We start from the raw sequence: 12821 nt of genomic DNA on the forward strand, positions 1-12821 counted from the left end.
GGGTGGTGGCGGTCAAGAGCAGGAGGAACCCATCGTTGCGTCACCGGAAGTTCCCCTTCACGTCGAGCTAGAGGAACTGGAAGTACTCGGTAGGGCTATTTTTTGTGCACGTTTCACACCCGTAGCGACCGAGACAGACGTAGAGCTGTACGTGGGTAGACATAGGGTAGCGATTGAAAATTACTTGCGTAATAAACTGGCTAGAGATAGAGGGATTAAGTGGTATTTAACTGTCAGGGCTCGCTACACCCGTCAGTTAGCCGACACTGACGAGGAAGTAGAAAATTTAATTTATCATAGAACCCAAAACCTTGCTATTTTGAACCCCGACGTTATCCCCGGACAGATAGACTTTAGTATTAGGACTCTGAAACGTTAAATAGAGGAGTTCGAGGCGAGTGGTAGCGGGTGGGTTCTAGATAAAATTCTCTTCCTGCAGATTATTATCATAGCGTACCTCCCGCTTCACGGGGGTACGTACATTGAAACCCCTAAAAATCTTTTAGTTAAAAATGCCCTTTTAAATGTGCGAAATACAGACAATAAGTGTTTCTTATGGTCAATTTTGGCACATTTACACCCTGTAAACTATGTGAACCACCCGCAACGTGTAACAAAGTACCTAGAGTATAGTAATGAATTGGACATGGCCTGTATTACGTTCCCCGTGGAAGTAAATACCTGTAAGTTTGAGAATTCCAAACGGGTGGATAACCTTTCGATTAATGTATTCGGATACGAGAAAGAGGTCTTCCCCCTTTACGTGAGTTCCAACAGAGTTGAGGAACCACGCCAAGTAGATTTATTGCTATTAACCGAGGGTGAGAAGAAGCATTTCTGCTTAATCCGAAGCACGAGTCGACTTTTAGCAAAGTCATTCACCGCATACGGACACAAGGACTATTATTGCCGTTATTGCTTGCACCGATTCTCCGGCGTAAACTCGGAGGAAAACTACAAGGACCACATCAAGGAGTGTAGTATACACGGACCCCAGAAGATCGAGATGCCGGTAAAGGAACCTATTCTGGAATTCAAAAAGGTCGCATGGCAACAGAAGGTAAAATAAAACTTTTGTTATTTATCTGGGTATTTTGAATAGCGCGCCAAAAATAGTTTACTGAGACTAACGTCAGACGGCGCCCAAAGCAAGATAAATAAAGCAGACGATAAGATGCATGGGAGAGGGAGAGAGAACGTTTTGTTTACATTTAATCTAATATAGTTTTATTTCTTTTTCTTCCAGGTTAAATACGTCATCTATGCCGATTTCGAGTCTATTCTCCGTGAAGTTCACCGATGCGATCCCGATGCCGACCTCTCTTCAACTACGAAAACTTCGCAGCATACCTCCTGTGGGTTTAGTTATGTCGACGGTACAGTCTCCAAACCAGTTACTTATCGAGGGATAGATGCCACGGAAAAGTTTTTAGAAAACCTTTTGCGTGAAGACGCAATTATTCAGCGTAAGATTAAAGATAACGCCCCCATGAATCTATCAAACTTAGAAAAGGCGCAATTCGCCTCGGCCCAATTCTGTTACTTATGTAACAGGCCTTTCACTGTAAATGACTGTAAAGTTCGTGACCACGACCACACTAACGGAGCCTACAGGGCAGCTGCTCATAATTCGTGTAACCTGAAACTTATCTCGTTACGATGCTCATCTTATTATGGACAAAATTGGATTGGTCAAAGATCACAAGATTACGTGTATCCCCACGAATTCCGAAACGTACATTTCGTTTTCTCTGGGTAATTTACGATTCTTAGACTCAATTAGGTTCATGCCGGCATCGCTAGAGACACTCGTATCGAATTTGGCTCGAGGAGGAGCCGATAAGTTCAAGTGTTTAAACTCTGTCTTCAGCGCTGACGAAGTACCGCATCTGCTGAGGAAGCAGGTTTACCCCTATGACTACTTCGACTGCGTGACTAAATTCGACGAGACCGAGTTGCCACCCAAGGATGCCTTTTTCAATTCCTTAACTGACGAAGAGGTTAGTGAGGAAGATTATTCTCAAGCTCAAAAGGTTTGGGAAAAATTCCAACTCACTAACCTCGGTTAGTACCATGATTTATACGTTAAGACCGACGTTTTGCTCCTAGCGGATGTATTTGAAAATTTCAGGGCTATGTGTCTAGAATATTACAAGTTGGATTGCGCTCATGCATATACAGGTCCTGGTTTCGCTTGGCAAAGCGCACTTCACATGACCCAAGTGAAATTTTAACTACTCCAGGATCCTGATATGCATCTCTTTATTGAGAAGGGTATAAGAGGAGGCGTTTCTTTAATTACGCATAGACTAGCCATAGCCAATAATAAGGATCTCCCCGAAACGTTCAACCCAGCAGAACGTAGCTCTTACATTACCTACCTAGACTGTAATAACCTTTACGGCACCGTAATGTGTCATCACCTGCCGATGAGAGGTTTTCGATGGATTCAACCATGTCAAGATTTAACTCGTGAAATTATCTTGAATCACCCAGACGATGATCCCCAGGGATTTATCCTGGAGGTGGATCTTGAGTACTCGGAAAGTTTGCACGAAGAACATAACTGTCTACCCTTAGCACCTGAACGTAGAGTTATTAACGCGGATGAGCTTTCGCCGTATTCGATTGAACAGTTGAACAAACTGAAAATTAACGTACAGGATAGCCTCCCAAAGTTAGTTCCCTCGCTCTACAATAGGGAGAAATATGTTCTCCACTACCGGAACCTCAAGTTTTACATCGCTAAGGGGATGAAATTGGGGAAAATCCATCGAATACTCACATTCGAGCAAGGTGCATGATTAAAACCATTTATCGAGTTCAACACGGAGAAAAGGAAGCAGGCAGAGAACGACTTTGAGAAAGATTTTTTCAAGTTGGCCAACAATAGGCACGCATCTACGCTACGCTAAGTTATTATTTGGCACGTAAATTAATCAAAATTTTATCTATTAACAGTGTTTTCGGGAAGACGATGGAAAACCTCCGCAACAGGATCAACTTTGACCTTGTCCAGACCCGGGAGATGGCAATCAAGAAGGCCAGTTCGCCGACATTACAGAGGTTCACCATCTTTAGGAACGAGCTGGTTGGGATCCATCGTCTGAAGAAATCCCTCAAGTTGGACCGACCAATTTACACCGGTTTCGCCATCTTGGACCTCTCAAAGTTGGTCATGTACGACTTCCATTACAACACTATGAAGGCAAAATATGGCGACGACCTCAAATTTCTTTTTACCGACACAGGTATGAATTTTTTAAAAACGTTTACTAGATTTAAATCCTTTTTCTACTTTCGATTTTAAAAACTAATTAAATGTTTTTACGTATAATTGCAGACAGCCTGACCTATCAGATTTTCACCGACGATTTGCCCCGGGACTTTGCCCAGATGAAGGAGATGTTCGACTTTTCCGCCTACCACAAGGAACATCCTCTCTTAGGCGAGGAAAACAAAAAGGCCCTCGGAAAGTTCAAGGATGAACTGAACAGCGTCCAGATTCAAGAGTTCTGTGGCTTGCGGCCGAAAATGTACAGCATCTTGTCGGCAAAAGGTGAAAAGAAGACGGCGAAGGGAATCTGTCGTCGCGTCGTCAAAAAGAAGATACGTCACGCTCAATACAAGGAATGCCTGCTTCAACGTAAACTCACCACTGAGGAGATGAAGAGGATAGTCAGTGTTAAACACGAACTATTTTCCATCACTCAGAAGAAACTCGCTCTTAACCCTTGCGATGATAAGAGATTCATCATCGATGGTGTGTCTACATACGCGCATGGTCATTTTAAAATTAAGGAATAATTTCAAATGTATAAATAATTACTTTCTGTAACCCTATCCCCTCCCATACCCTCCTGGGGCGAAGTGGCCGAACCGGTCCACTCCCTCCTCCCATACCCTTTTAGTGCGAAGTGGCCGAAACGGTCCACGCCCAATTTCCCCTCCCATACCCTCCTGGGGCGAAGTGGCCGAAGAACGGTCCACGCCCAACCCCTTTCCTTTAAAATTTCATAGTTTAATGTATAGTTTATAAGTTTCAATAATTTAATGTATATATTAGGATTCAAAAGTATAATTGTATAGTTTTAAGTTGTTTTTTTTCTCGAATGAGTTTTACTCATTCACACTACGGTTTCTCATTCAAAATAAAAAATTTTAAATACAAATTTCCTCCCTTTATTTCATACAACTTAGGCAAACATTTTTCCAGGTTAAGGGGAGGGGGTCGACCGCGTGCGCGTGTAGGAATAAGTTCGCGCGCGATTTAAAGAAAAACACAATTTAATCAAAAAAACTTTATTAAAAATCTCTTATACATAAATTCCGATATCATTTTATCGTTCAAACTCTTATCTTTTACAAATTTTAAGCAAATATCATACATTTTAATACCTCTGCATCTATACAGAGAAAAATATATGCAAAATCCGGCACATGTCCGACTGGAATTCCCTTGAAGTTGTTTAGAATTAAAAGTTACGGTAACACTGTTTCTTTCTACAAAATCGTTGAATTGAATCATATCCGGTGGATTTCCGAAACTATCGAAGAAATCTGTATTTTTGTTACTAGAAAAGTAAATAACAGTCCAATGTTCTCTGTTAGTATCCGACATTCCCGTATTCACGATATACAGGGAAGGGAAAGATTTCGCAGTTTTAGGTAACATATCCGCGGCGAAAACACCACGAAAGAGATCCTTGGTGAATTTATCCCTTTCCATAATTCTAGTTATTTGCATAGTGTCCATAATTCTAGTTATTTGCATAGTGTCCATAATCTTTTAGTTGTAATCGTATATGACAGATCTATTCTTATCAATCTCAACCAAATTCTGAAACTCAGAGTAATATAAAACTGTGATAGTCTTGGGCAAGTCTTTGGCGAAATTTAATTCCAATCGCAAGTTACCGTTCCTTATCAATTAAAATTGAGAAGTTGAACTACTGAGGTCGGCACTTAAATCAAAAGCAAATATGCAATTCCCATTGGGGAATTCCTCCCGTGAAATGTAGTTTCCCTCATCCAATAACCATTGAGAGGTTTGAGGAAAAAGATTAGTATAAGATCTCATATATTGACCACCAGAAAAGTTTGGGGTAAGGGGTTTATGAGGAACGCTAGCTCCGTCAAGGTACAAGGCGATATGATTTAAATCAAAATGTTGAAAATTGAAGGGTGACTTTTCGTAATCACCCAAATACGCATTTTGATCTACAAGAGCGAAAAGAACTTTTTTGGGTAGTTGACCCATGAATAAATTATCTCTAACACATATTTTTGTGCCACTGTTAATTGAGAATGAGTTACATTCCGTGGGAATAATCGGGTATTTCATGGTTGCCAGTTCCAGACATTTAGCGTGGGCGATTAACACTTCCGAGGGTGATTTTACTTTACGAACGTACAGGGATGCCAACTCGTAAACTACTTTCCATTTAACTGCACCGGCCGCCTGCACGCAAAATTCGTTTGGACTTTTAACAAACTTGAATTTGAGATCCGTTAAATTTGGGAAGTATCGGGGTTGTTGACAAAGATCCAAGTGTACAGTTCCTACCATATCTATTGTTCCTTTTCTAGCAAAGGCCGCTCGTGTTTTAAACCCTTCGTTATCGTCCAAAACGTCAAATTTTCCGGCCGTGTCTTTGTAAAACATGGAACTAGTAAGAAAACTAGTTTTGGCAGGTTCTCCGAATGTCACCGCCGTTTGAAACATGGCCTTGTAAGGGTAGTTTTGCGGCGATGGTGTGACCGATCTCTCTTGAGCCGAAAGGTGTACTTCGCTGAAAAGGCTATGCAGGAAATTATTTACCGGTCCAACTTTATCAGCAGCTGCTGGGATTGTTTTTTCCATCTGTCGGGTTGACAATCCTGACTTGGAGATGTAGTAAGGTCTTGGACAAGTCCAAATACGCGTCGGAACTACCAGCTACGGTAAACGTGATTGTCGAATTTTCGTTAATGTTAGAGATGGGGCTGTATTCGACCCATTCTCCACTCAGAATAATGGTATTGGTAAGGGGTATGTCGAAAAGTTCAACTTCGGAGCCAACCGACCCATGCGAACCGGGATGGATTCGCGTCATTATTATATATTTTATGAAAAAATATCACGTCGTTTAAAGGACGTTGCTTTCCTCTTTCTTGCCGAGACTGAACTGACGAGTGATCTAGACGTGCGTTTCCTTTTAATCCCATTTCCGGTCATTTTTCGGATTTCTTCCGCCGCACTAAGGGCTACGACTTTAGCTGCGGCTTTTCCTTGAGACTTGACCGATGTTTTCACGTTTACCCCGTTTGCCACGTCGGCCACGACCTTTGCACCCGTATTCAAAAACCTTTTACCGAGGTAACTGGCACCCTTTTGAGTAGAAATATTGCCCGGCGGAAGGCCGATGAAATGAAGTTTCCCAATCCGTACCCGTGTTGCACCGGAAGTCCCCTGTATACCGCTAAGGAATTACCATTTTGGGAATGTAAGTGCTTATTGTAATCAACTCCTCTACCATGTCCGATCTGGTTTAAAAAGTGATAATCGTAGTCCGATTGGTTAAAGGACATATTTGATTTGGCGACGTTCTTCATCTAACACTTCAAGTGTAAATTATAAGCGAATCTGTCCTACCTTCTAATTTATAATGGTGACCACATTCTACGGGGTCTAAAGTGTAGAGTAACGAAACTCTTCCTCTCACGAAATCTATGGGAGTACCAAGCTCACTCATTATGTTAACTTCAATTGACTGGAAAATATTGCATGCGAGGGGGAGGTAGTGTGGTCTAGGAAAATCCTTGTCCACCGTTTCTCCGTCATTACCCTGCACGCTAACGATTCTTAGTAGAGGTATGTGTACATCTCCCACGGGTCTAGACTTGACCACGTCGCTATAAACAAAGAGTGAATGAACTCCGACGTCGAGGTCAAAGAGGTACGTAGCTATTGTAGACTGGGAAAAAGTCGTGGATTCTGTGGAATCTTTCGTAAATCCGAGAATAACGGCTAACTCCCCCGGTATAGTTAACAAATAATCCTCTTTGAGAGAAATTTGTACTCTTCGTATAAGTTTTATGTAACTAAAGGAATACTTGAGCTGGGCGGAAATTGAAGGTTCACGCGTAGTAACGCCTGACACGTCATCCTCGACGTAGTTTAAGTTGCTCGATAAGATCCTGGATATTACCATAATATCCAGCGGGTAACTCTATGATTGTAGAATATACTACTCTACCATTACTCACGAGTATAAGCGAGCATGTCTTACTCAAATTATCCCAAGTGTGAGGGTAGCTAATTTCCGCTAAGCCTACTTCGTAAAATCCCTCCAATTTTACGGGTTCAGAGAGGTATGTCCTGAATTTACTTCTCGTATTGCCGGGAAAATACCTCATCGACGAGTCTGAAGGTAAAGTGATGTAATAGCTCATACTATATCTATTTCCCGAACCCAACTGTCAAAGGACGGAGAGTATCCTTTCCAACGTACTAGCTTATCCAGCGTCACGTCGGGTCTGCGACGTTCCCTCAAGATCTTTTCTATTTTAAACACGTTAGAATTTAGGTCTTTACCCACTTTCTGTAATTGTCCCTTGTAAAAAATACCAGTAATCGGTTCCGAATTCAAATCTTGGATCCTATACACCGGTGGACTACGAGGTAATCTCTCCACCACTTTGAAAAGTTCTTCCGACCACGTGGGCAAGTAACCCTTCTCGAAAATATTCTTATGTTTGCTTATCCGGACTACGTCACCAATATCGAAAGGATACTTTAATGGTGGGGAGAAGTCTATATCGCCGTAAAGGTTTTCCCTTACCCGTCTCGATGTTTCGGGTGTGACTTCAACAGGGTTACACTTTATGGATCGGTGATAATTGCTATTATAAGCTTGAACCATATCTTTAAGAGCGTCAATGTACTTATAGGTATTTTTTTCCGTGAAATACCGATACATGCGACTTTTTAGAGTTCTGTTGAGCCTTTCAACTATCGTAGCTTTCTGTTGGGAATCCGGGGTAAAGAACTCAATCCCCCTTCTTTTCAACTCTCTCTGAACATCCCTGCAAATGAACTCATTACCGTGGTCACTTTGTACTCGCTTAGGCGAGCGACCAGACTGGAGAATAGCCTTAAAAGCCCTAAGGATGATTCTTGTCCTTGGTGGCCACCGCAAAGGCGCATTTACTGAAAACGTCAATGCAGCACAGGAGGTATCTGAACCCTTTATTGTGACGAGTTAGGTTCTTCAAATCAGCTAAATCAATCTGCTACTTCTCATCGATCCCATAAACTATGGTTCTACTTCTCTTAAAGTTTTTTCTAGCATTCCTGTGTAATGTATACGTATCTTGAGATTTTAAAAATGTCTCCACGTCTTTTACCGTAACCTTTAACCCAACCTCTTTAGCCGCTCGGTATAACCCGAGAACGCTTCCATATGAACCCGGGTCGGAAACATTAGAATGAATCTCTTTCAGTCTATCCATTAAGGGTACAGTTGGTTACACTATGATAATGCCTGAAGAGAAAATCGCTAACCTCTATAATTAGGAATATGGAAATTACTAAAACCACAGGTAACATTTTAGGAGATTTTAAAAATGTGTCTACTAGGTTGGCTAACACCACAAAAGTACCCACCTGATTATCACAAACTTCCATATCGGAATACTTAAAATGAATGAAACGTGGAATGTAAATGAATCGTATTTTATTAAAAAAAAAGTGCTAAAAGTTTATCCAATTCATGAAACCTTCACCAGTCTGAGCGGGGGAATAATAATCCTCCTTCACTTCTTCTTCTTTCTCCACTTTTTCTTTCTTCGCTTCACTTTTTTCAGGCGGGGTGGGTCTGTTTTTCTAATTTTAATTAATGTTCTTGGTACATTAACCGCATACAAAAGTTGGTAAAACTGTGAGGCGCCAAGGACGGACGACCGTTTTTTAGAACTCGTCGCAGTATAAGCTAATAAATCAATTATATTTGAACCGATGATTTTACGGTTCTCATATATTAACTCTCCGGCGTGTGTCCATCTTATTTTTGATATCTGGTCAGTCCATTTGTACAAGTTCAAACTATCAACTGCGCTGTAGGAAGGAACCGAAGAGACGATTTCAGGACTCCAATTCCGGTTTTTCGCTGGTTTTACTTTCGCTCTTTTCACCGTTTTACTAATTTCCCTCGAAAGTTCGTGGTTATATCTTAATAATTTATCGGTATCGTTTAATTTGGCATCGTTTATGATGGATTTCAACTTATCCTCCTTATCCAACTCCATTGAAGTGTCGACTTTTAAACCATTATTTGAATTTAACCTATTATACGTTTCGTCCGAAATCAATAACACTTTTCGCGCCATTTTTACCTCTCCGAGTGACGTATGTCACGGAGAGGTATTACACTCAACGTGTGTGTCTGTGTGTGTGTGTTTGTGTGTCTGTTGTTACACCACCATCTTCTGGTCTTCGTCAATAGCACTTGGACACCAGTCTGTACATAGTGGCTTCTAATCACCACCATCTTCTGGCCTTCCGTCTATTCCACATAGACTCCAATCTGTCTCATTGGCTTCTTACTCCATCGTCATCGTTAGGTTTAAGACTTTCGCGGCGATCGGCTAGGGTTACGAGAAACGTCTAGCCTCCCTATGGTGGGTTGTCAACCATAGGTTTTCACAATTGCGGTTGTTCTTGCTTTTAACTGTAGTTCGACACCCTTATATACTACCTATTTGAATAAGGCGAAGCAACCGGCGTATGCTTCATTTCAAACGCCAATATTAGTCAAGTCTCTCAAGAATGTTTAATTGTTCTTTATCAAAACGATGTAACGCTCAATAAGGCGAAAATCTAACGAAGAAAATATTTAAAATTAATTATATTTATTTCAATATTTAAGATTATCTTGTTTCTCAACTCAAAATTTAACGGAAAGAGTTAAAAAGCAGTCCATGTTTTTGTCTGTGTGTGTTCGTCCTTTGTTACACTAGTGCGTCGCGTTAGCAGTTAGCCTTGTGTTGATGTGTTAAGAAATCATACAGAGCCTTAATATTCTTTTTTTTCCAAAATATAAAGTGATTATGTGGAAGTATTTTTCGTAATAACGATGACTTTAGTAGTTTTGTAGCTTGAATGCTCTGTTTAATTTTGATATTCCAAGGAAATTTTTTAATATTATTATTTAAAATGGCTGTTTATATATTACTTAAGCTATACTACATCTGTATATAGAATAATCCTTGGTTTAGTTATATAAAGAAGAACGCTACGGCTTACACTCTGTCGGTTAAATCAAGTATTATCCGTAATTGGCCAAGTGAACTAAAGAGTAAATAATTGAGGCCCAAGGTGCAGTAGAATATGGGTTTTAATTTTCGTGTCTGTAACGAAAGTTAAACACACGTTTATATAATCAGGTTTACATATTATAATAGAACAAAAGTCATTGTGGTAATTAGACCAGTGAAAGGGCTAATGGTAAACGGGTAGTAGGTACGGAGTTTTCATTCTTGTTATGGTGCGCAAGACTTTCAGTGCGTCTAGCCACAAATCAGCTTTGGTGTTATTTAACCTTAACACGCATGTTGGCAACCTAAGAATATTGTTGAGGTGAGACAAGGCGATAGTGTTTACACTGCAAACCAGTTGTGAATGTTGCTCTGAGTATATAGGGTAAACAGCTCAAGTGTAGAAAATTGGGCATTTAAAAAAACATTATATCTCTCCAAAATTTATACACTTCATTTCCTGTTCTTTTCCCCATTGACTGATTTCCACGTGTAAAAGATTTATCCTTATTGGATGTAAAATGTCGTCTGCTTTACTGTATATTCGCAATGCTTGGAATACTGCTTCAATAATTCATAAGTTTTTACTTCAAAAAAAGAGATATAATTCCATATCTAGGTATATAAGTTTGTAGTAGTACACCGCTTGACTCAGAGAGGTAATATTTTGGTTTTTCCAACTTGTACTATATTTAATTAAACTCTGTATTCTGCGTAAACAACAAAAATTGAAAGAGCTCCCAACTACAAATCCAGATGAGGCCCTAGAATTTCTCCAAAGTGAAATAACCTGTAGCTTAAACAAGCATGCCCCTCTTAGAAAGAAACATGTTAAAGTTAAAAGTGCACCCTGGATGACCCCGTACATTAAAGCGCAAATGCACCTCCGCGACAAGTATAGAACTAAAAGTCGACAATCCGGGATAAAAGAATATTATCAAAACCTTTTTCGGAGGCAAAGAAACTACGTCAATAGCCTAATAAACAAGCAGAAAACGGATTACTTTAAAGAAAGAATAAGTAAGGGAAATAGCATAAGTATTTGGAAATCAATTAAACCGTATATAAAAATGAATACAAACAAACCCATCACCAGACTTATCTGTGATAATCAGACTATAGAAGACCCAAAGCAAATAGTAAACGCCATGAACAAACACTACATAACTATAGCTGATAAGTTACTAGAGGAACAACTCTGCCAGCCAATGCGGCCACAAAAGGAAAATGAACAAGGGAATTACGGGGCTACCCTCGATAACTTCGTTCCTGTAAATGAGGCCACAGTATTTGAACTACTCAAGAAAATACAGCCTAACAAGGCCTGTGGACTAGACGGTCTTGCACCTGGCCTGATAAAAGCATTATCCGCAATTCTTGCAAAACCATTAACAGAAATTATTAACTTATCCTTTGAGCATGGTATCTTCCCTAGGAAGTGGAAGATTGCAAAAATATCACCCATCTTTAAAAGTGGAAGTCTATTTGAACCAAGTAACTACAGACCGATATCATTATTGCCAACCTTCTCTCTTATATGTGAGAAACTAGCCTATAGAAATCTAATGACTTTTTTAGAAGAGCACGAGACATTATACCATCTTCAGTCTGGATTCCGTAATAAACACTCAACAACTACATGCATATTTAACCTATATGAGACTTTACTAGAAAATCTAGACATGCAAATGTATGTAATCATAGTCTTCGTAGATTTGTCAAAGGCATTTGATACAGTTCAGCACGACATTTTGATAAATGATCTGGTAAAAATGGGATTACGTGGAAATGTCGCTGCATGGTTTAAAAGCTATCTTCATGAAAGAAAACAAATTGTTCATCACAATGGACATCATTCTCAAGTATTAACCGTTAAAAATGGAGTACCCCAAGGAAGTGTCATGGGGCCACTGCTATTTAATATATATACCTCAACGGTCCACCAATCACTTACAAACTCGGAAGCCCATGAATACGCAGACGACACCGCTATAATTGGGGCCAATGCACAATTGAAACAGCTAATAAGTGACATCGAAAATGATATAGATAAATTAAATAATACATTAAGATCAAGGGGACTTCTAATAAATACGGAAAAAACTAAATTCATGCTTTTTACACCAAAACCCAAAATGACCAAGCATGCAGAAGCTGTGGATAGTATATATTACGGAAAAATAGCGCGAGTCAAATCTTACAAATATTTGGGCATATGGATTGAAGAATCATTAAGATGGACGGAACAAAATCATTATGTCTCAAGGAAGGTCAGATCAAGGATATGGCTACTCAAGCCACTGCAAAACCACCTAGACACAGAAACACTAAGGATGTTATATATTGCTTGCATTAAACCGGTGATGGATTACGGTAATCTCTTTTACGGGAATGCTAACAAAACAACCTTCTCACAATTACACGCCTTATATATTTCTTGCGCGAAATTCATTACGAAAGCCACAAAATATTCGTCGGCCACAAAAGCGGTTGCAAACTCTAATACAGATACGCCGTACCAAAGT

General features: G+C 40.0%; 2 protein-coding genes across 2 annotated transcripts; one reads left to right on the forward strand and one right to left on the reverse strand.

Moving 5' to 3' along the window:
* The first annotated feature begins 646 nt into the window (after positions 1-646).
* LOC149644543 (uncharacterized) lies at positions 647-2234 on the forward strand. Its single transcript, XM_089850343.1, has 4 exons — positions 647-1060; positions 1247-1713; positions 1784-2033; positions 2091-2234. The coding sequence occupies exons 1-4, from the start codon at positions 647-649 to the stop codon at positions 2232-2234; spliced, it is 1275 nt and encodes a 424-aa protein (XP_089706469.1).
* A 2555-nt stretch (positions 2235-4789) lies between these two features.
* Positions 4790-6594, reverse strand: LOC149644544 (uncharacterized protein F54H12.2-like). Its single transcript, XM_089850344.1, has 4 exons — positions 6355-6594; positions 6173-6277; positions 4954-5938; positions 4790-4884 (listed from the first exon to the last, which is right to left on the reverse strand). The coding sequence occupies exons 1-4, from the start codon at positions 6592-6594 to the stop codon at positions 4790-4792; spliced, it is 1425 nt and encodes a 474-aa protein (XP_089706470.1).
* Positions 6595-12821: the final 6227 nt, after the last annotated feature.

The sequence above is a fragment of the Phalangium opilio genome, unplaced genomic scaffold (genome assembly GCF_054372755.1).
Source record: "Phalangium opilio isolate 3A_F unplaced genomic scaffold, DU_Popi_V2 ptg000090l_1, whole genome shotgun sequence".
In the NCBI taxonomy this organism is placed as follows: Eukaryota; Metazoa; Arthropoda; class Arachnida; order Opiliones; family Phalangiidae; genus Phalangium; species Phalangium opilio.